This window comes from Morone saxatilis, unplaced genomic scaffold (assembly GCF_004916995.1).
Source record: "Morone saxatilis isolate NCDOM2014 unplaced genomic scaffold, NCSU_SB_2.0 Contig12, whole genome shotgun sequence".
NCBI lineage: Eukaryota > Metazoa > Chordata > Actinopteri > Moronidae > Morone > Morone saxatilis.
This window is the reverse complement of record NW_023339674.1, coordinates 16,614,246-16,639,051: the sequence shown is the minus strand read 5'-3', so window position 1 is coordinate 16,639,051 and position 24,806 is coordinate 16,614,246. Positions and strand designations below refer to the sequence as shown.

Below are 24,806 nucleotides of genomic sequence, written 5' to 3'. Positions count from 1 at the left end.
GCAGCCCGATGGCCCGCTGAGTGGTCAGCGGTCCCGGCGTTGACGGAGCGTCTGCCCGCTCCGCAGTTCAAGACTGTGAATGCCTCAGTGCGGCTTGACTCCTGAATAACCTTCTGAGGTACCGGGAGCTTCACCCCTACATGACCCCGCACTCTGAAGAGGGGTGTGGGGGGACTCCGGGGGGTACCCAGACCAGGACTCACACTAGCAATAGGTAAACAGTGGAAAGATCCCCCCAGAGAAAGACGGCAGGAGATTAAAAACTGTTTGTAATTTTAGAAGCATCCATTTAGAGATTTAATACATTTAATAGGCTCATAGGCAATACCTGATTATAATTTCATTAGAGCCAATAATACAGATTAACAGGGAGGTGAAAATGTATTTAGACAAACTGAAGGGAATATACTAATATCAGGTGAATATTGTGGTAGACATTAAAAGTAGGTCATCAGGACCAGTGTCTGATATGTGCAGATGTATAGACTGCTCAATAATTAGAACTACAAAATGCAAAAGTCTTATGGTTAAAAGAAATAATCTTATTCATATTGGCGGCCAAATCATATCTCCTGGCATTACAATGTCGAGGCGTACACGTCCTTATTAGACATAGACATACTGGCTGCAGCTGTTTTTAGTGTAGAGGGAGATTTTTTCGGATTATGTAAAGAAGAAGAAAAAAAAAAACGACTGAAAAAAAAAAAAAAAAACCCAGGCCGTATTCAAAAACAACACCGTCTTTCTTTTCCCTTCTTTTTGCGCCGTGATTCCGGAAAGTTACCTTTTACTGTGAAAATATTGCAACACGGTGTCACTGCAGGAGAGATGTTTCGTCATGATCGTGTTGGAGCCTGATATCGACCACTGTTGTCATTGGGAGAAGCCCTGTTTTGCCGCCCCCCCTCCCTCGCTGGGCCCCCGTGTAGAGCCGCCTTGCAGAGTTGAGTCGGGCTGGGAGAGGAATGCGCTGGGATGCGGAGCAGCACCGACTGTAGGAAATCGACGCCACAACTCGCACAGTATGGACAGTAATGATCCGTATTTACACCTCAGTAAGTACACCGCAGCGATGTATTTAGAGTCCGGGCTGGTTGTTGTGTTTGTCGCGAAGCTGCTGCTTTTTGTTTTGACTTAGATGAGAGTGCGTTTCGTTCATGGCGTCTTCTCTCCGACACCGCGAGCTGTGCGCGAAAGCGTCCGCGGACTTTAACAACCGACTCCTGTCCGTGGATCCGGTTGTTATGCTTCTCTCTTTGCCTAATTATCGTTTCGCAACTGTGCCAATTGAAAGGAAAGCTGCGGCCAATGCAAAAGTCAGGTGATCGTGGTTGTGCCGGTCAGGCAAGGTCAGAGGTTGGCACTTTAATTGCGCTTATGTAATTTATGGCGCTTGTCGCGCGTCTCTTGCTAAACAGTTTGAGACAGAAACACAATTTATTGGTCTGGGATGGCCGCCAGATCCAGAGAGAAATGCATGGAATAGCCATGAGGAATGGCGGATTTCTCCTGATAAACAAACTTGCTCTCTGTGGTAGAACCGAGTAAGTGTGTAAGAGCCGCCCTGGTCAGCGCTGTGGCTGTACCAAGCTGAGTGACAGACAGCATGATGTGATTTTGCCCTGTAAAGCTGAACTCTGGTCTGACTCGACGACTTTGCCCTTGAACCAGCTGATGGCTTTTTTGACAGGCTAAAATCCACAGAGACAAGGAAATGGCTTCTGTTCCCACTGTGGAGTTTGCAACATGTGGAATACATACTGTTCATATCCTGCTTCAAGTTTGTGTCAGGCCTGTGTTTGTTTATCTAACCATTTTTAAATGAGACACTATCTGGAGTGACAGGCTCTTTCAGCCTCACTGAGTCACACACTATATGCATCATTTATCATGTGATGTTTTTTTTCTTTCTCTCTCCCTGAAAGATACAGTCATTGTCAAACCACTGTGGTAGAAACATGCCACGTGCTTCTACATCACTGTCTTGTTGGAAAGAGGGAGAATAGTGAGGCATCGCAAGGAAACAAATAAAACCAGTCTTTGAAGCCCTTTTATGTTATCACAGATATCGCGGCACCATTTGGAGGGGCTGAAAATTGTTTCCATAACGAATCTGGCTCCCAGGGGAGTGAGAGAGACATCTGGATGTGAGAGCATGTAGAGGGAAGCCCACAGTGTACAGAAGTAACAGAGCAGTCCCCCCGGGCTCAGAGTCTTTCATGTTTGTCTTTAGAGACTTACTCTGCACTTACTTAAGATGTATGCAGATCAGGATAAAGTCAGACCAGTGTGCAGAAATGTACAGCTGTTATTGATCTGTCATAATCAGACATCATGTTGTCCACTGCTAACACACAATGTAATGACACTCAAACATATTTTTTGTCACATTTCTTTTTAGGCCTTTTCACTTTATTGTACTTCTGACCGTATTTCAGGGTTTATCCAACTCTTTATGGAGCATTTAAAAACTGCTCATCTCAAAGAATTTGATCAGTCTTGGTTGTTGGTTGTTGGAGAGTTTTGTTGTCTCATTGCGGTCGTACAGTAATGCTCTTGCAGCTTTCCCAACCCACAACGACTCGCAATCTGGATTAAATGCTGAATATTTGTAATTTTTGTGTTTTGAAAAAACACACACAGAAAACATCAGCGATCAACAAACCCCAGATGAGGACAGTACAGTGCATTTACATTATAATCGTTGGTAGTAAATCCACCGAGCTGTTTTTTGAGGGAAAGACAACCACTGAAAGATCATTTAAAGGCAGAAATGTTCTGCGTGTTGGCTCATAACTATGATTTATGATGTATTTTAGCATCAACAGCCCACATACCAAAACATGTATCAAAATAAGGCCATAAACACAACTCATTTCTTGAATTGGAGACCATCACTCTCAAATGAATTTGCTCCTTTTGGAGTCTGTCATCAATGTGTAGTGGTGGTGTGTGAAGTAGTGTAAAGTCAAAAAACTGCCCGGTGACTGTGTGTATTGTTTCATGATTCTCTCAGCTTTTCCCAGACATGTTACGTTTCAGCAGGTTTGATGCAGGCCTGCCTCGGGCCTTCAAGTAGAATCAGCGTTTTTTTTTTCTCCTCTCTGCACTTCAGCATTTTTTTTTCCATCAGTGGAAGTGATTCTAGACACGCTGACAGGCACCCACTCGCTACTTTTGACAGTGAGAATGTATTTAGCTCGCAGTTCAGGGAAGTCATGGCAGAAAGAAGAACGGGATGGGAGAGTGAAAATAAAGGGGAAGTGGAAAGGGGTGGGGGGTGGAGAAAGAGGTCACCCTAGTTGATGCAAGCTCTCATCACTTGCCAGGGGTCAATGATTCACCTCCTAGTACACACACACACACACACACACACACACACACAGAAGCAGGGAGGGACACACACACCCAGCCACACACTCATGCCTAAACTTCACAGCTGCAGATATGTGGATTCCCTACATGCATAGCCTATTGTACAGTAAAATGTGACCGTGGTATCATGTGACTTAAAGAATGCGGGTGGTACTATTTGAATGGGAAGTGCTGGCTGTATTAAACCTGCTCTCTAACGGCGGATCCCTGCACATAGCATTCCCCCACCCACCCTTGCAGAGTTAAATAAACCACACAGGTAGAGGGTGTGGCTCTCTGCAGGTATTTGCTCAAGTATTCTGTAGCTTGAGACCTGCAATGCATTAGCACACAACACATACAATAGGTTTATTCCCCGCCACTTTTGAGTGAGTGTGTGTATTTATGTGTCAGCGTAAAAGAGTCTGCTTGTCTTGACTGTGTGTGAGGGGGTGCTAATTGTGAGAACAGGATGAGGGAAAAGAAGGGGCGTAAGGAGGCCATTCTCTGGGCTAATTGCCAGTAATTAGTCATTAGTGAAGAAGGTCAAAGCCTTGATTTAATTCCAGCTTTAATCAAGCAGAGAACCTTGAAAGGCCCACCGGCTGCAGCTGTTGGGTTCTGAGATGTATATAGCTATTTCTTTGTTAATTATGCAGTAACCACATGGACGCGCACACAAACTCAAATTTTCCGTGCACTGAACATTATGTATTACACATCCCTCTGATCTTAAGCATCTATCCGTGTTTGTTTTTAATTAATTCAAAAAAATCAATCGCAAGGCATAACATGTATATATGGCTACATTTTACATTAAATGTTGAATGAGCATCTGATATAGTGTATCAGGGGAAACACTGTTGGTATCACAAGTTAAAGTTCTCATTTTGTAGACTCTTTCTGACATCATTTTACTGTATTATTACATTATGCATTAACATGTGAGCGCTACTTTAATGTTTTAGTTGTCGGGGTGGAGCTAATTTTAACTCCTTCATATACTGTTAGTACTGGTAGTTTAATCTATAAGGATGTGTATTTAAATCGTAATGTTAAAAATAACTATTAACTATAAAATATTTGTAAAATATTTAAAGTAAAGTAGCAAATATAAGTAGAGATACTCAAGGACAAACTCAGATTTGTAGTTCAGTACTTGCGTAAATTTACTTAGTTACTTTCCACCACTGTGTGTAGTTAAACAAAGTACTATAATATACCCACAATTATATAATATAATATACTCCTCAATTGAGAAATTGATCAGCTTGATTAATCATCAACAATTTGCTATCCACTTATGATCGCATCACGTTAGACAAATTTTAATGCCGGGTGTAAACAGGGCCAAAGATTTCTTCATGGCACTCGTACAGGAGCACAAATGGCAGCAACAGGTAACATCTAAGTATGTTAGATCTCATTAAACATCTCCATGGAGAGACATTAAGAACATGCTGAAAACTGGCTTGGCTATTTTGAGCACTCTGAGTGCCATTTTAGTGCCCGGCTCCAATCTCACAACCAAAAAAGTAAGCGTGAACACATAAATACGACACACAAGCACACATTGATGTTAGGAAATAACATTATTTTTCTGCTCTTTTCCCTCCTTTCTTCAACTGCCTTTCTCTACAAATGTTCTCTAGCCAAGTGTGTTGCATGATAATGTCTTTCCTGTTGTCAAAAATCACTGCTAGCAAGGAGATGAGGACATGAAGAGAAAAACGTCTCCTCTTGAGGTCAGTTTAGTGGCGCAAACTGGCTGATTTATTGCCTCTCCGTTTCTCAGTCAACCCTATAGAAGACTTACAATGAGTATACTTGATGACAAAGTGGTAATTAGATTATGAGAAGTTCAGATTAAATGTGTGTACCCTAAATTTAGGTTCCCAATTATCCTCCTCTGACATCTTCATTGTCCACAATACATCTATGAACGCTAATTATGGCTCACAGGGTTAATTTGGCGTGTTTTATGTGGGCCATGACACACTATTATAACACGGCATGCATTTAAGAAGGACTGTATTATTTTGGTTTCTCCCTGTGGGATTTGTTAAGTCTGAAAGAGAGACAAGTGTCTCTTTTCCCTCTCCGTCTTCCCTTCTTCTTGTGTCAGGCTGCCGAAGTCTCTTGCCAGGTTACTGTCACTGTGGGGATCTGGTTACTGGTGGCTATCCTTCAAGCACTGTATAGACATTTGATCCAGACCCATGCAGGTGCACAGCACAAGAAAACTCTGTTGAGTCATGTAAGTAAAATAGATGCACACATGCTGGGTAGGGCGTATCAAGTTTTTAGTTCTATCTTTCAATGCACATGTCTTTCAAAAGCTTGAAGGGTAGAACCGGGTGAACATTTGATAGTGTGGCAGGATAAATTAAAAAGAGCAGCTGCAGACTAAAATCAGTGCCAATTTCGCATTTATTGGCTAGGGCTATTTTCTGGTAATAATGATATGACATACTTCCATGGCCAAGAATGGATGCTGCCTCTGTCATTGTTGAACAAACTTAACTCCTACTTTTTGAGGGCTTATTTTATCGCTGTTTGTTTTACTAAAACCATTTTTTGAAAGACTGTTCTGATAGATGATGTCTTGAAAGGGTCTGAAGACTGAATCCATCCCTGCATGGGTTTTGTAGTTTATTTAGGTTGCCTTAGGGTTTGTCGTGTATTGTTTCAGATTGCCTTTAAGGTATATTTTTGGCCTGTATTTGCATCTGGTTTTTCGCTTTGCTTTGTGTTTGCTTGACCATCCTAGAGCTAAAAAAAAGACAATTCCTGACTTCCTGGAATGCTATAACACTTGTTAAACACACAAACATACTAACAGTGTGCACACAGGCAACTCCACATGCGACAACAGTACCATTGCATTCTGGCACTGTTATTTCTTGGCATTAAAGGCAATTCCAGGTATTTTGAAGGAGGTAGAAGAGAGAAATTTTTAGCGTCCGGCTACTTCTTGTCACTTCCTTTTTTAACGTTAACGTCCCACCTACATTTTAGACAGAAAGTCTGTGACTAATACTGTGGAAAAAACAGAACAAAATGAAGAAATCTTTGGGAAACAAAATGTCATTGACACATAAAAACCTCTGTGGACTACAGGAACATCAGGGGTTGTACTGTCTTCCCATGCTCCCCAGTCTTGATCCCTTTTAAAAGGGAGTAATTGGAAACTTCTGATTTGTGCTCTTAAGTGGGACCCTCCTCCACTGTAATCACCCTCCCTCTCTAGACCCCGCCCAGCACCCTCCCTACCATTCCAGACACGCTGTTATGCCACTACCACAGGTGTCTCTGTACAGATAGTTTTACCAACACCGAGAGAGAGAGAGAGAGACACCAGATGAGTGGGCGGTAGGAGAGCTGAGTTGTGTAGCAGTCGGGCAGCAAACAGTTCCTGTGGGATTGATCTCCGGGGAAGGATAATCTGGGTAATCCTATAACTGCCGCTGGTGGACTCTGCCTCTCTTTATTTTTTTCTACCCCCTACCCCATTTCCACGTTGACCCCTCCGTTCCCGTTGTGTCCTGATTGATTTTTCGGAGTATCCACATCATTTTTTTAGTTTGTCACAGAGCCAGCATTTAATTCTGAGTTCTGGTCCTGAGTGACTGGCGTCCTGCCAGTGCTGTACTTGCACCCGAAGGCATGTGGCACCCTGTGGCATCACCTGCAGCTGGAGGCAGCCCTGGGAGGGACATAGGTTATGGCCACTGTGAGTAGCCCGGTTTGTCGTGCCTGTGTGTGTGTCTAGTATTGTAAATACACAGATCAGAATCAGCCCTGGGATTGTATGTGGTGGAAGATGTTGCCTGTTGTCTGCACCACCGTTGCACTAAAAGCTAGCAGATGCATTACGGTAATGCTTCTAATCTCTGTGCACGCTTTGAACAAGTTGTTTTGAATGTATTTCCCCAGCAGCATTCATCTATGAAACTTCTTTGCATGTGATGTTTTCTATATGGATTATGTATGAGTCTCACTGTGAAACAGTTCTTACATTGTTCGGAGAACTATATTGTTCTAGGGATTTGATATGTGAATCCAGATTTCATGATCTTATTGGCCCCCAACAGCTCAGTTCCTGCCTTTAAAATCATTGGATAATTTTAACCAGTTGTGACAAGTACAAGGCCTTGCTGTTGCACGTTGCAATCGAAAGCTTGTGACTCACTTGAGGTCTCAGATGTGGTCAGCGGGGATGCCACTCAAGTTAAAGGGACGCTTCCAGCTCTCATTGCTGTGTCCTTCGCTATCTGTTTATCTCTCGACACTTGTCCCTTCGTATTAGCCCTCTCCATCCTGCTTTCTCTCTCAGTTTTTGTCTGCTGTCTGTCACCCTGCATCCTTCCATCAACACTTGCTCTGATGAGGGTTTTTTTCTTTTCCTCCTTCCTGTGTTTGAAGAGGTGTGGGAGGTGTTGATGTAAGTTGACTTCCACACATATTGCAGTCAGCCTATTAACTAGCTCACTGTATGTACATGTGTAATATGTAAATAGTAGAGCACTGATTCTTTTCTTTAGAGAACATGTGACACTCCTGTTTTCAACTGTAGTTCCTTTCTGGGTTGAAGTAAGAGTAGAGAATAGTGGACAAACTTCAGAGACATGCTAATCCGTGCATTTTAATTATGCCATGATGATTAAAACCATAATGCTCATAATAACACTGCAATAATGTTGATGGAAAAAACGATGGAAAGAGTACTTTTGTGCCTGTATTGAGAAATAATTCATAAAAACAACTGGACTGTGGTTTAATAAAAGCTAAAAGATCATACTTGAGGTTGTGCATGTTTTCACATTAACTCTTGCCATTTTAAAACACAAGTTTATACATTGATTTTTTTATGTTCCAGACAGTCGTTAGTTTCAGTTCATACCAGTATGATGTGGAAATCAACTTTGCAGAGAATTGATACTTGAACTGCAGCCAAAACGTATAGCATTCAAGAACTATGTTATTAGAAAATAAACCTGGAAGTTAAATAATTAAATATTTGATCTATTCCAAGCAAATTCTCAACCTCTATGAGTTTATTCAGCATACTGTTTGTAGTTATTCGGGTAAAGTATGCAAAGATACCAGTCCTTTTAGGACCTTTTAGCCAGCACCATAGCTCTAGGGACTCCAGTGTTGGGCAGTCAATATACCACTTTGTTCCAGGCTGAAATATCTAAAAAACTCTTGGATGGATTACTATGATATTATGCACAGATAGTCATTTTCCCCTCAGGATGAATCCTGATGGTGACCCCTTAACTTTTCCTCTGGTGGCACCATCAGGTCAAACTTTCAATTTCCCCCGACACTTTTGGTTTATGATCAAATTCGTGCACTGTTTAGTGCTAAAGTATAGGCTAAACTAGGATGGTGAACATGGTAGATAGTGTACCTCCTTAAAAACAGGTTAGCATGGTTTAAAATGCTAGCCAGCAGAGTGGCTGTCAACTCTTAGTCTTGTTTGAACCTTAATCAATGTGCAGGTTTCTATCCAAATGTACTACAATTTTAATAAAATTTTCAGAAAAATCTGCAAAATAAAATGCTAATTATTCCATCCACTTTCGTTAGCGATAGGTTCATCAAGCTAAACAGCTGGTGACGCTAATTCTGCAGCTGGGTGCCATAAACCATTGCAGAAGAAGATTACGCAACGCGATGAGCCAGTCAAACCTCAAACGATAGAAAACCATGTAGAAAACATGATGGAAATATTGCATTTGTTTTTGTTTCATGTATTAATTTGAGCAACGTTACAGTCTCCTCATCACTCCACACTGATGTGGTCGTCCACTAATCAGAAGGTTGGTGGTTCGATCCCCAGCTCCTACCTCTGCATGTCGAAGCCTCCTTGGGCATCCTGAACCCCAAATTGCTCCCGATGCGGTGACATCGGTGTGTGAGTGTGTGTGCATGGGCATAGTTAGTTTCTGGGCAGCAGTTAGCAAATTGCATGGCAGCGTCTGTCATCAGTGTGTAAATGGGTGAATGTGACATGTAGTGTAAAGCGCTTTGAGTGGTGAGAAGACTAAACTTGAGTCCATTTAGCATTCATTTATTAACTTTTCCACCTCAGCAGAGCGTAAAAACATTCTTGCATTATTTACTTCTGCCTTTCCTCTGGGATCAGAAAACAGTTTTTATGCACAAATTAATACATGGATGAAAATGCAATTATTGACAGTTTTTCCTTTTTTTCTTTTAAACTTTAATCTCGCATTTTCTTTCTTAGATATTTTTCAGATGCCAAATTACCCCAAAACTAACTTCAAGTTAAATGCAGCTACAGTACTAGGCTGGTTGTGTCTGTGTCTGGCTGTCTGTATCTGTTCACAGGTCCAGGGTCAGGTCGCCCTGGTCACACTCACTGGGTCACAGCATGAGACGAGTGGCTTAGTGCGTATTGTGTGCGTGAGTGTGTGTTTTCAGAGGGCATATACTCATCTCTCTGTAGTCCTTTTTAACAGCAAGAGAATACATCTAGGAACTAATTTGAGTTACCTCAGAGCCACTAGGGCAGATGCTTCAGTTTGCACTGGGCCTTTCAGTCCACCTGTTTGTTTATTGTCCAGGACTGCTTGGTCAGCCTGTTCTGTCCGTGCAAGCGGACTTGTGTTATCTCTTGTTGTTTAAGCTCCAAACTTTTTTATCACTCGCAAAACAATCTTTATCTCGTCCCTGTCTCAGCCCTGGCCTCCTTATCGATCTTTTGCCTGGCAAGTTTGCAGTGTTTGTGGATGTGAGGACATGGCGGTAACGGCCTACAAATGGGAAATACAGTACATTGTGTATTTTATGTTTGTTAGCTTGACTTGACTTCTGTTAATTTGAAGCTTTGCTTCAGGGAAACTACAGAGATAGGCGATAGAATGAAAGGGAGCTGAATTAATTTCTCTTTTTTTCACGGAAATTGTGTGTGAGTTCACGACAGGGCAGAATTTAGGGTCAGAGAAGTTCACTCAGCTCAAGCGCTTGTGTTGTCTCAGCCGTATGCCTTTATTGGAAAAACCTTTTCCTATTTCTTAATGTTTTCAACAAGAGATGAATGATATACAACTACAGCATCTGTTTTTTAAACTTTATGGGCTATATATAATAGGTGTCTTTGAACAGTTTGCTGTTTATGTAACAGTAGAGAATATATTAATTTTCTCTCACCAATAACCATTTCTATTTCCTAAATCACAGCTGTGCAAAAAAATTCAGGGGCTTTTCTCAATTGATCTAATATTCTCAGCCAGGCGGAGAGATTAGGCGTGTGTGGCGGTGGGATCATGTGAGCGTCGGGGAGAGAAGCCGTTGCCGGAACGGGACAGTGCCCTCCCCCATCCACCCATCGTCCCCTTTCATCCGTCCATCCATTGCTCCCTTCCTTCCTATCTGGCTCTGTCCCTCTCTCCGTCCCCTCCTCCTCCTCGGCCTCCCACCTTCTTGACAGCTGGCCTGCTGAGCTGCAGATACTTACCCGAGGATAAGAGGATTTACTGACACAATTGATCAGACATCAACCTCATTTAGCAAAGAAATGAATGTTTAAAGGGTGGTGATTTTGTGCTAGTGTGTGTGGAAGATCTGTCTATTTTTTCTCTTTTAATGTGAAACTTGATGAGCGCGTGTGCTCGCGAGGAGTGTGTGTGTCAGACAAGGGGTCTGTGGCTGGTGCTCATGAGCTCGATTGGTAGTGAAGAGATTTCTTAATTACATGTCTGCTGTATCTAATGAGCTCCGCAGGCTGTCTGTCTGATTACTTTAGGATGCGTTCTGCTCTCTGTCATATGGCCACAGCGCTGTCAGCCACAAATACGAGCATGAGAGCATGCAGTCGTACTTTACATACACACACAAGACACATGCAGGCACATATGAAGCAGGTATTAACAGATCGATGCACATGCTGAGGCTCTGTCTTTATAGCGGCTAATCTGATAGATATTGAGGCTTGTGTTGTTGTTCAAGAGTGGATCTGCTGCTCCCACCCCTGTCACGTATCCCTACCACTACCCACTCCCCCCATCATATACTCTCAGTGCTGGTCTGCTCTCCAGACAGGAGATATTATTAGTTAGTGGGCCATGGGCTTATTGAATTACCACACAGTGGAGTGCTCCATCCAGCCACTACCCAGTAATTAACAGTGAGGGATTTAGAGGGTTTGTGGTCTGTGATGTTTCTTTAAACCTGTTGATCGTTAGACCAGTGGGATACATTTGTGCCTTTGGTTGTTTTCTGTACAAATGTGAAAATAAAATGTGGTTGTCCTACATGAATGATCATCTAATGCAAGTAGTTGTTTGATGGTGGTGATGATGGTATTGTTGACACTGGAGCTGTTTCTGATTATTTGCTTATATTGTGATATAAGAGATATTGATAAGAATTGTTTTTGTGTTTGTTGACTGTGACGCTCCTTTTGAGCATATAAAGTGAAAAATACTGTTATAACGACTGATATGCACTAATCCTAGTTCATATAGGACTGCAACTTTATTATTATTTTTATTATCAATTGTTTGAGCAATTATTTATTTGACTAATGTTTTACTGCTTAGTATTTAAAATGCCAGGCACTAGTAAAAATACTGATCACAATTTTCACAGACCTCAGATTGCTTGTTTTGTCTGACTAACCTGTTTTTTCAAGTTTTCTGTTCCTCAATAGTTAGCACTAGGTCACAGTATGTGTTACACTAGGGGTTTGAAAAATATCTAAATATATTCTATCACGATATTTCATTTTGTGATCTTGTATCGATTGTTAAAAACACTGTACTGACTTGTGTGCAACCGCCAGATAGCAGACAACAGTGTTGTAAACGTCTGAGTGCTATGTATGATGTTAGGTTTTACAAATACAAATCCCACTGTTCTGGTTGCATGATGGAACTTGTTTTCACTCAGATATTGAATACTCTATATACTAGTTTTCCTAATATTAGATTTTTACAATATAGTATCAAATTGTATCACAATATACTGAATCGTAACCCCTGTATCGTAATGCAAATCACATTGCCAGATTCTAGCCAATTCACAATCATGCACTACCATTTTGTCCAGTGTGATAGTAATATATATGTAATATTTAATTGTCTGTGGAAGTCTCCAGATATAAATACAGTTTCTATACTGAAGTCACCAAGACAAGTTCTTATTTATTTAATATGATGGTTATAATGGTTTCATATTAGAAATGAACAATACACTAAATTTAGCACAATTATCTATCTAATGTCTTACCGAATGTTTTTTACTCAACAATGAGCCCACATTTCAGTCCAGAATCTTTTACTGGTCATACTATGATTGATCACGACAAAGAGATATTAGAGGTGAGCCATGAAGGAAAATTACTGTGACAATTTATCACATTGTCCATCCTTAGATTAAAACTCTACTGTTTGAATGGCATTGTGTTGTTTGTAGGTTTTACATGCACTAAGAATGAGAATAAGAATGATCGCTGTAACTGTGGGCTACGGCAGATAGGACAGATAGACTCTTTTGAACTTGGTTCAGGAGTTTGGCAACAGGCGACCTTTGATTTGCGGCGCCAGCGGTCAAAGGTGCCCTTCACTGCTCTGTCTGTTTGTTTGCTCTCAAATAGATGCTTGCGTTGTTGCAGCACTGTATAGGTTTTAACAGATACTATCAGGAAACTAAATCAAACTAAATCTGTGTGGATTCTGCGAGTTGCTTGTGATGAGTTTTTGTAGGCTGTCTATAAACAGCCTTCCAGTGCTTGCTAATGTCTTTCTCTGCTGTACAACGTGTGTTAGGCCTGTACATTCCAGAGGCTTCTTTGTAGAGGTGATTTACATAGAATGGAGATGGAACAGCCGGTTGAGGCGGGTCATTCGAGGATAGGCCCCTTTGAGCTGCTCTGGGCCGATTTATGCTTCCTCCACTGAACATGTTGGCCTCCTTACAAACACACACAGACACACAAACACACACTCCCTTCACAAAGCATGCTCAGCTCGCCGGCCATTCCCTTTTAGGCATCCCACCAGCTGACTGTCCATGTGCTTTTGTGCTCCCCACAAACACTCTCAGGTCTGAACAAAACAAAGTCATCTTTGGTTTTGTCTCAAACATGCAGGTTATTTTTTAGACTGTTTTAATATGCAGTTGAATGGAAATTTGCACTTCACCAAGACAGGGGTCAAATAGGTTTCAAATAGGACTGCATCTAATGAATATTTGTCATTATTGATTGAGCTGTTTGTTGGTTGTTTTATTGATTAATCTACAAAAAGGTAAAAGTGAGTCCAAAATCCAAAGATTTTCAACCTGCATTTCTATAAAACATCAGGCTGAAAAGCATAAAATAAATGCATGATTGGGACCAGAGTGGTTGCATTATTGATTTTTAGAGTTCTGGTTAAGGATGTTGCTTTGCTTGTTTTTCCTGATTTCAAGATTGTGAAAGTGAGAAAGTGTAGACGCAATGCAAAAGGCAAGAATGTAAGCGTTGGGTTCAAGTTTAGCTTCAAACAATCAATAACAGAGGTTTGTCTGAGGTCCAAATGTTGTTCTGCATCGTATCAACAATGTAAAAATTCTGTGTAGGTCCTTGCCTTCAAGTTGCTGCTTATCTACCCCATCAATCTGTCTTTTTACTGTTTCAGATCTCTCTATAGTCATATAGAGAGACCTTTATCTTGACATCTTTGGCCTGGGCAATTAGAGTACTTATTGGTCTTGATGTTCACAAGAGCACATTGTCAAATTGTTGGCTGGAGTGATGATAGCTCCGTTACAATATCTTATACTCAGCACTTCTAGAATAGAATAGATCTTTACGAGCCCCAAAGGGAATTTGTCATGCACATAAAGAGAGGGGTCAGTGCACAAAATCAGACACAGCACATGCTGTACAGTGCTCTCCCATTACATAAGCTCATTATTTAGGTTAATCTGCACTCCAAAAAGTTGGGTATACACTCCCGACATGGAAGAATTTAAATATAGGTAGTACTCTTTTTTTCTATTATAGGCCGTAGCATGCAGTTTCAAGAGTTTGCTGCTTTTATATTGTATTTTACTGTGATATGTCTCGTGTATCCACTCAGCTCTGTGGGAGAGAGAGGGAGGCCCCAATACATATTTGCCTGCCAGGGATCACTCATGGAGGGCTGGAGAAAGTGGGCGACTGAAAAAGGGGGTGGAGGCTATAGTCTCAGCGCTAAACAGGAAGTTGCACAACATCTGTTCCTTGGCATTCAGAGAGGGAGTGAATGGCCAGCTGTGTGTTTCAAAGTGTGTCTTCATGCAAAAAGTCCTGCATCCAGGCAGACAATGTGACATTCCTCCCTGTTTCCCAACTCCTTGAATTCTGAAATCAACTGTCTGACATTACTCAATGTTTCCATTTCTTTTAAAGAGAGCTTATAGTTCACATATGCAGTGCAGAAGAAACTAATGCAGGCTTAATCACTGCCAGAGGTTATCAGAGCAACATTTCAAAATGATTGCAAAGTATTTAGCAAGTAGTCTTTCTTTAGCAAAGTTAAAGGCAAAAAAACTGTCCAAACTCTATTTGTGAATATTGTAAACATACAAGAGGTTCTTGTGACAAATACTGCCTGTGGGTGAGTAGAACTAACCCTTCCTGTATTCCATATGTAGTAAAAGTAAAAAAAAAAAAAAAAAAAATGCTTCAATGATAAACAAGAATGACTACAAGATATGTGAAAGTCAAATAAAGAAGCAAATGCCTATGTCTAGGCATTACACATGTCAATACTATCATAGGAAATCTCATAAGAGAGTTCAGTTCACCACCCCAAAAAAAGCATTAGCCAAACAGTAGCAGCAGGAAGGGAAGCACTCAGGACGCACCGATGACGGGTACTGGGTCCAATACTGCGCTCATGTATTTGTAAATGTAGTGAGAAAACTTCTTTATGGCAGCATGACGTTACGTAACCTCTTGTTAGTTGAGCAGGTAGACGGAGGAAAAGCAGTGTCAAGAGTTTTGACATATTTTCAGCAACTTTTACAACAACATAAGCAACATTTAATTAGTTACAATCAGAAAGTGAGGAACATATGATGAAAACAACATGTTTTCAACATCATTGTTAGAACTATAATGGTATTATTAGAGGCCCAGTGTGCATTTAGGAGGATCTATTGGCAGAAATTTAATATAATATTCATGGGATTGTTTTCATTAGTGTATAATCCCCTGAAAATAAGAATTGTTGTGTTTTTATTACCTTTCTCTTTACCAGTTAAAATGTAGAAACTTTGCAACGTGGAAAAGTACATTTAAACTAGATGTGAAACTACGAAAACTAGTTTTTCTTGCTAGTGCCCAGAACTCATCACTACCTACAACATACACTGACAAATGTAACAATAAAAATAGGAATGTGTAATGACGACATATAGAGTTGAGGCTGAGAATTAGTGAAGTGGCCTTTTGATTATAGATCATTTCACTGAAGCCTGTAAGATTGAGTCTTCAGACAGTGTTTAAAGAAAGGTCACTGAGGTCTTTGGCCCCTTAGGAAGGTCTATTCCTAGATCTAGCTTCCATGCAGATCTAGAGCGTCGTTCTTTCAGATTTTAGAGCAAAAGAAATAGGGAACTCGTGCTGTTGTTTAAATCATGTGAAGTTAAATGATCAAAGCAGCTCAGAGCCAGACTCTTAAAAAGGATCAATAAAATCATGTTTGGTTATTTACATGTTTAGCAACTTTCCGTGTGTTGGCTCATTAATGAGACCCACTTCTCTTGGGTTGTTGTGGAACAGTGAATCTTTGCTAATTTAAAATGGATTTTCACTGGGAAAGGGATTACATTATTGTCTATGAGAAAATATATTTCATAACAAATTGAGCTGCTATACAAAATTATGTTTGAAAATATGTATTTTTTATGTTAATCAAGATGATGGATTCAACGTTTTAATGGATTCTTCTAAAGAAAAGGTCTTTTGACTTCTGTGATGTAGCCTTCAGCAACAAAACAAAAGCGATCTCTAGGCACCCTGTTGAGCTCTGAGGTAGAAAATGAAGAGAAAAATTATTACATTTTTTGGCATCTTTCAAGAAACCAAAACACAGGTGCTGTTCATTGCATGTGTATCACACCATCACCCACCTTTACACACACAAACACAGAAATGTGACATTTAACTAAGAACAGTGGCATTGAGCCCAGTGTCACACTGTGTATGAGTGTGTGTGTGTGTAAAGGTGGGGGGATGGTGCACTGACACACAAGCTGAAGCTTTTGAATTTTCTGTGCGCTCAGATTAGTCCAAATATTTACGTGCATATAGTGGCATGTCACTCTTCATCAGTAACATTTTACTCAAAAATAACCCAGTTTAATTCATCTGTTTGAGTCATTGACATTAGCCCAGAGAGGTTCTGCTTATTGTATCTGTCTGTATCTCAACAAGCCGTGCCAGCCTGTGGCGTTTATTCCCTAAGTGTGAAGTACATGTTGACCCTTACATGTGCATACTGTATGTGTATGTTGGTATTTGCATTTTGCGTGGATGATGAATGAATGTCCTCACAGCCACAGCACATGCATGAAATTACACACCACGCCCTGTTATCCAGATGATTGACAGCTTTTCTAAGTAGGTCATCTATGTAAATGCCAGCCTGTCAGTTTACATCAATAGATGCAAAGCAAAGTCAGCATCCTGTGACCAAAGTCAGGCGGGCTTCACTCTCTGTGGCCATATTTACACAACACTGACTGCATAAAGACATATTGCACTGTTAGTCAACAATATATTCTCAGATTCACAGGCTTGTTTGATCCATTCATGTAGTACTTAACATCATTTACATACATGTTTAGCTTGTTGCGCTGGTCCTAACCAGCCAAACCACCATGCAATGTCAATTAAGCAATAGGATTTATTAGCTTTAGCCTTATATTTTAAAGCTTGTTCGTACTATTTTCTTACATGATAAACAAAGTTCCTAGTTCAACAGGTAATTCATTCAAACTTACAGATATTTTTATGTTTGCATATGTTTGTAAATGTGATGTGATGGACATACCTTCCAACACAGAACACACAAACACAAAACCACCACTAACTACGGTACAGCCTTAAAAATATATTTTCTGTCACAGTGTCAAGCTTCACAAAGACAGGATTTTGTATTCGAATGTGTAGGTGTCCCTAATTAACTGGTACCTCAGTGTTTTTCTCCCCCCTCAATCTTTTTAACACACCCTTTCTTCTCTCTACAGACTCTACAGGGCCAATGAGCACAGCCCACACTCACCACTCTCACATGGGTGGCATGGTGGGCCACCCATCAGTCATCAGCAGCTCCAGGCCCTTACCGTCCCCCATGTCCACCCTGGGCTCGCCAATGAATGGCCTGGCCTCGCCCTACCCCGTCATCACATCTTCTCTTGGCTCGCCTTCTGTATCGCTGCCGTCCACACCCAACATGAACTTTGGACCACTCAGCAGTCCACAGGTGAGCAAATGTGTGGGTGTTTTGATGGTCATCAGATAGCAGTGGGCATTGTCTTAATAGGCTGTCTTAATTCAAGTTCAAATTCTGATGCTTGGTGCATTCCAGTTGTAATAAAAAACATGGCTTCACCATGCCTTTTCCTCAGGTACCTACTCAGTTAGTGAAAAACATGCATACCCAGAAAGACATTTGGAAACAGGGTTTGTGTGTTTAAATAACAGATAAGTCAACTCAACATTAAACTTCTATTCATTGCTGCTCTTTCTTAATCTAACAAATTAATCGACAGAGGTTTATATTCCCTCAAATTACTAATTTTGGCAATGTCCATCTGTGTTAAACTATCTTCTTTGTTTTATCATGTGACTCTAATTCTTGGAATCTCTGACAGCGGACAGGAGGTTGAAGGTTAGCCATATCGAATGTGTTTGGCTGGCAAACTTTGGCTTTGCTCTCTCTCCTTACCCTTTTGCTGACCTTTAAACTTCTCGCCCTAAAGGTCATCCTTGAGTTCTGTGTTACTGCTGTCATGCGAGGGGACTTAAGACGCAGTCCAACTATTAGCCCTTTAATGGATTACTGAGAGAAAGGAGAAAGGAAAAAAAGAGCAGCCTCCATTTTCTTAGATTTCTTTGCTCTTCCTCACCATTTCTCCTAATTTTTTGTCTTCTCCTGCCACTTTTCTCTGCTGGCTTTAGTCTCTTTCATAGTTCTATCTCGGTTATTATGCCAAGGTTGTTCATGATCCTATAAATAAATAAAAACAGAAACACCCATATGACTGCCCTTTTTTACTGTCTGGCACAAATGACTATGAGAGAAAGGCCTAGTGGCGCGTAGTCTTCTGAATGAACTACAAACCCCACAAGGCTCAGAGCTTTGATGATCGGCACATAAAGAGACACACACAGAGGCTGGATCGAGGCCAGTGCTGCAGGGCACAGCAGACAATGATATACATTGGTTCAATCCCAGTATGGATCTGTGCCTTCAGGGACAGTCGGGGTTGATACGATTGTGTGGTGTAACTATCTTTTCACTGCTCTGAGCTGGTGACCAAGCCGCCATCAGGTCATTGTGTCATGTGACATCTCACACTATTTTCATGGGTGAGCTGAAGTTCATGAGCAGTGCCGTGCTGAATTCAATATTTTATTTGTACCATCTACAATTTGTACAATCTAGTGAGATTTAGATTTTCTACTATCATCTCATTCTTATCATCCCATTTAAAAAAAATGGCCATCACAATTTCCCAAAGCCCAAGCTGACATATACAAACTGCTTGTTCAGTCTGACCTACAACCCAAAGATATTTAGTTAAATATCATGAAAGAAGAACCAAGGGTTTTGTGGCTCTTTTTCTTGCTCAGAAAAAATTACTTTAACTATTAAACTATTATCAGAAAAGTCCCTGCTTTATTCTCTGTCAAGCAACTAATTGATTTGTTGACAAATTCTGTTTAAAAAGCTGTTCATTTTAATGATGCGACACATGTCTGGCCCATTAAAGACCCAAGTAAACCTTACATGTATGAAGCAGTGTGTTCTTCATACCATGTGTTATATAAAGAATGTATGATGCATCAATAATCCATACACAGTGCTTTTAGCCATTTTCTTCAGCAGTATGTTTTCTGTCTTAAGCAGCATGTACAGTATGTATGAACAACTGTTTGAATTCACCACAAGACTTATTTTTTCAAATTACTTGTGTAAAATTAATGATTTGTTAAAACTAAACCACGCGCTCAAGAGGAATAGCTGCCCACCATTGGCTCACATAAGCATGTACACAGGGGGCTGAATGCTCATTTAAGTGTGACAGTCTGCCTTTGGGGCATCTACAGTGGGAAAAGGTGGTGGTGGTGTAGAGAACTAGTGAGCTCAGGGAAGAATGAAAGACACACAAAATCTGTTGTATATTCTCCTCTGCTGTAAGGTCACAGGCCTGAGTTCAGTCTGCCATTTAGACGATATTCAGAGGAGAGTGCATATTGTAAATAAGTGATAGGAAGAGCCTGAGGTGACTGTGGGAAAGATGTCCTGTATGTCACGCTGCATCAAATATATGGGACAGGAGGGCATATGTAGGTCAGCCTTGTTGTTTCCACTTGGAGTGCAGATGTTTGCACCTAAACAACTAAACAAATAAAAATGTGCAGCACAAATATGCATCCCGCTTGGCGCTCATCGGCAGGAGAGGGTCAAAGGGCACAAGGATGATAAGAGAGAGAGAGAGAGAGAGAGAGAGAGAGATATGTAGAAGTCAAAGGAAGCAGGACTAATATCTCCAATATGTTCCACCCCTCTGAGTTGTAGGGAGCCCCAATTATTGTAACCTCAGTGGGTTGTTCACACCTTTACATCTCATGGGGCTGCTTGAGGTCACATATGAGATTTTTTAATGTCTCATGGCATCAGAGCCACTTTAATTAAGGTCTGAATTGTTGTGGATACACCTGGGATGCTATTATAAGAAGCTGATGATTAATGAAAACTGAAATTTGGACTGGTGAAACAAATTGTGTGTTGATAAGAAATCTCAGTGTCTGAGCAACAAAATTTCACTCATTCTCAGAAAGTGGTAGAAGCTGCACATGAGCGCCCTCTGCTGTTTGTGCATGAGAACTGCACTTTCTGCACACGTGACTCCTCTCTACGCCTCCCCCTGTCAACAAACATTAAAAAACCTGTATGACAAGCCTTAGACAGATGCCTTAGCCCCACCCACTGATCGAGCATATGATCGCACCCCGAGTCACTTTCACAATGAAGTGTGTGGGTGGGGAGAAAAAAGTGGGTAAGCGGAAGACACAGCGTGAAAATAGAGGAAGAGGGGAAAGTGTCATGAGACGGGCTAACAATTCACTTTTACTTCCCCTCTGCTTCCTCCCTGCTCTGTTCTGCTCGTTCAGTTCTGGCCACCTCAGCTTCAACTCTTTGTCTCTGTTCTCTCGTCTGTCTTCCTGTTATCCTCAGATGAATTCTATGAACAGTGTTAGCAGCTCCGAGGACATCAAGCCTCCACCGGGTCTACAGAATCTGGGAAACATCAACTACCAGTGTACAAGCCCCGGGGGAATGTCAAAGCACATCTGCTCCATTTGCGGGGACCGCTCCTCAGGTAATGTTAGAGGGTGAAGATGGGGGAGAGGCATGGGCAAACACATTTACACTCCCACTCACCACAAACATCGCCACGCAGACTGACTGACGAAAACATAACAAAGAGATTGATTTGAAGGTTACTTGCCTGGCATTTTGTCAGATTCATTAGTGCATATGTTGATTTACTCATTGCTAATTTAGATGGTAAAACTGTGAGTGAGCAAGTGAGCTCAGCAATAACTGAAAGTTATTGACATTGGATCACTGCTGCAGAAAGCTGCAAGTCAGGAAAGAGAATGAAAATGGAGAAAAAAGGCATCTTCAGATTTATTACAACGTCTATAAAGAGAGGCTTTGTATTATAATTCTGAAATAAATACAGCTAGCCAGGTATTTTTCTCTAACATCAACAGGAATATCAACAAATATCATGCCTTGTTTGCCACTGTTGAGAAGCTGAATAATCCCCCAACAAGGTTAGCCGCTGACTTACTATCTCTCAAAGTGTAATGAGGTTGTATCTTCTTTTAGTGAAAACAGATTGAAAATATCACAATGGCCAATTCCTCCATGTCAAAATAATGTAAACAGACCACTGCTGCAGCAGCACAGAAACAGTTTAGCTAGACTGTCAACATCCACTGGTATCAATACACAAACTCTGGAGGATATAGTGTAGCATCTTAGTTCATCCACCTTCTGTTTTGATACACTGCCAACTAGGCTTTTCAATGTGTTTTCACTTTCTTGGAAATGGAGGTGCTGGAAATTGTCAATGGCTCCCTCCTGTGTGGAATTTTTCCAAAATCACAAAAAAAAAAACTGCAGTTGTTAGACCTCTTCTGAAGAAAGGCATCCTGGATCCTTCAATACTGAATAAATACGGACCGATCTTTAATCTTACCTTTATTGGAAAATAGTTTTTTCTGATACAACTCACCTACCTTTTTAAATGTAAATTACCTTTTGGACAGAGTTTAGTCTGGCTTCAGACCACATCACAGCACTGAGACAGCACTCATAAAGGTGTTACATGATATTCGTCTGAGTACTGATTCAGGCTGCTTGATCTTAAGGCAGCCTTTGATACTAGGACAATAAAACGCTTCTTGACAGACTGGAAAAGTAGGTGGGATAATCTGGTATAGTCCTCAGTTGGTTCAGATCATATCTTGAAAGCAGGGCCGATGTTGTTGCCATTGGTGATCATAAATCTCAGCGGATCACCATGACACGTGGAGTCCCCCAGGATTTTGTTCTTGGGCCGCTATTTTTCAACCTGTACGGCTCTCTCTAAGTGAAATTATACATGACAGTAATGTTGCATAACTCCAAGTGACTTCAAGTGGTCCCTTAGATTCATTCTCAATGTTTAGAGCAAGTAAACAACTTGATGCAATGTGCTACTATGTGGCCCACAGATTGAACCAACTTCCTGATGATCTTAACCCCCACCCTAGCATCTTTCAAATCTTTCTCTACTGCACTTTTATTTCCTCTGTTGCATTTAGGGCAACTTAATACTACACTTTAACTGCACAATGTATTTCTGGTCTATTTGTATTTTCTATTTAATTTATGTTTTCTATTGCATTTGTTCTGTTTCTTAAATTCTTAATTAATTTTCCCTTAATGCCTTTTAGTACAGTTTAATTGCTTATTGTTTTTGAATGTCATGCGAATGATTTTCTTTGCCTGGGTAAAGCATTTTAAATTCTCCTAGTGCTTGAAATCTGCTCTACATTATAAATAAAGCTGCCTTGCCTTAGTGTGCATTTGTGTAGTTGTCATGTTAGTTTACATGTTAACCCTGTTAACCCTTTATGTACTTGGAGATATAGGCCTATTGCTGGCACAAAGCAGTACTGATGTTGTGGACTTCTTTTCCACAGGGAAGCACTATGGTGTGTACAGCTGTGAGGGATGTAAAGGTTTCTTTAAGAGGACTGTCCGGAAAGATCTTACCTACACATGTCGAGACAGCAAGGAGTGCCTGATTGACAAGCGCCAGCGAAACCGCTGCCAATACTGTCGCTACCAGAAGTGCCTGGCCATGGGCATGAAGAGAGAAGGTGTGTGTTCAGGTGTGAGATGCTTAAGGATAGTTCTGATGCTGTAGGCTTGTGTTCTGTGATATCTTCAATCCCACAAACCCATTATTACAAATGCATGCTGTGGGTATAAGAATTGTTAAAGCCTGTAGAAATGTATTTAAAATTCTAGTGAAGATCCCAGAGTTTTCAAAAAATACTAATCATGTCAGGCTGAACTCCATGGAAATATGTACAACCTGATCCACATCACACCTTAGCATTTCTGTTTGATGTTTTCAGTGTCTTGGACTTGAATAAGTATTTCAGTAACGCTGGATAAAGCACATACTAAAATGATCAGGGATCAGTAAAACTATTTCAAGGACCAGTATATAGGATTTAGTGGCATCTGCAGTGTAGTTGCAGATTTAAATCAACTTGTCTCGCCCTCTCATTCCAAGCATGTAGCAGAAACTACGGTGGCTGTGAAATTTGCCCAAAAAATAATTATTAATAAAATTTAAGTCATTTTTCAGGCAAAATGCAAAACATTCTCCGGTTGCAGCCTCTTTATTGTGAATCTATGTTTATTTTCTTTGTGAGAATAAACTGAATGTCTTTGGGTCTTAGACTGTTGGTTTTGAAAGAAATTTCCTTTTGATATCATCAGGGAATGGGTTTGGGAATTTTTGACAATTTTTCCGACATTTTACATTCTGCTGTTCATAGTCAAACTATAGAGCTGAGAGTCTTGTGTTGTTGTCCAGTGCAGAGTTGATATTTGTGATATTATGGTTTTGCTGATCTAGTAAAGGACAATAAGTATGGGGTGTTTGACCTTAAGTGTATGTGTTTGTGTGTGTGGGTGTGTGTGCAGCGGTGCAGGAAGAGAGGCAACGTGGGAAGGAGCGGGGGGAAAGCGAGGTGGAATCTACCAGCAGTTTCAATGAGGAAATGCCTGTGGACAAGATCCTGGATGCTGAGCTGGCTGTGGAGCCCAAAACAGAGACGTACAGTGACGGCAGCCCCAGCAACTCAGTAAGAATCACAGACACTGACCTTGATTTGGCCAAACGCATGAACTATTAATCATTGTTTTTTATCATGAGGCTGAGGTGGCACCTAACAGATGGGGGAACCACCGTATGATAAAAATGTGCTGCTGAGTAAAGAAGCTCTTTGCTATTGTGATGCTAAATGATGGAATATGATCAATCCAAGTGAAAGTCAGAAAAAGATGCTTGCTTATATTTGAATGTTTGAGATTAGTAACCAAATCAAAGATAAATAACACAAGCTGTGCAGGTTTTGGGACTGAATCCAGACTCTAAGTGTTTCTCCGTAATTGAATCAAGCTACTGTCTGCGCGCTGTTGACATAATCTGCTGACAGTTGTTCTGAAGTCTGTTTTTGTTTTATTGCAGTACTTGACTTGAGAATAATCTCAACCGACAGCTCCAGAGCCTCAGTAGCTCCTCTCCTGTGGCTTTGAAATTTTTTTTTTAAAATTTAAATCTATCATTGTTGTAGGCCTTAGGTAATTCTTGAAAGTAAAAAAAAAAAATAGCATGACACACTAAATAAAAAACCTTTTTGTTACATCTGACCTGGTAGTTTTCACCTCTCTCTATATATTTTCTCTATAGCGGGGCCTACTAATCTTGAGTCCCTCTAGCAAGGCTATCTGTGGATTCCAAATCCAAAAAAAGAAAAGTCTCTGAGGAAAATGTTAAATTTAATAGTGCATGGAGAGATTTGTTTGTTTTCACTGCTGTACCAAAGCTGCTGAGGCGTGATCTGCAGCAAGAAATTTGCATTA

General features: G+C 40.8%; 1 protein-coding gene and 1 long non-coding RNA gene across 2 annotated transcripts in view; both read left to right on the top strand.

Moving 5' to 3' along the window:
• Positions 1–823: 823 nt before the first annotated feature.
• rxrgb (retinoid X receptor, gamma b) overlaps positions 824–24,806 on the top strand; it is a gene marked incomplete in the record, with an annotated part of 27,991 nt that continues 4,008 nt past the window's right edge. The window contains 5 exon segments of the mRNA XM_035653564.1: positions 824–1,055; positions 17,608–17,843; positions 20,826–20,970; positions 22,847–23,038; positions 23,865–24,025. Of these exon segments, the coding sequence (XP_035509457.1) occupies positions 839–1,055; positions 17,608–17,843; positions 20,826–20,970; positions 22,847–23,038; positions 23,865–24,025 (951 nt within the window).
• Positions 7,094–12,405, top strand: LOC118321989. The gene is made up of 2 exons (XR_004796431.1): positions 7,094–7,798; positions 9,138–12,405. It is a non-coding gene; the product is annotated as an uncharacterized LOC118321989 (long non-coding RNA).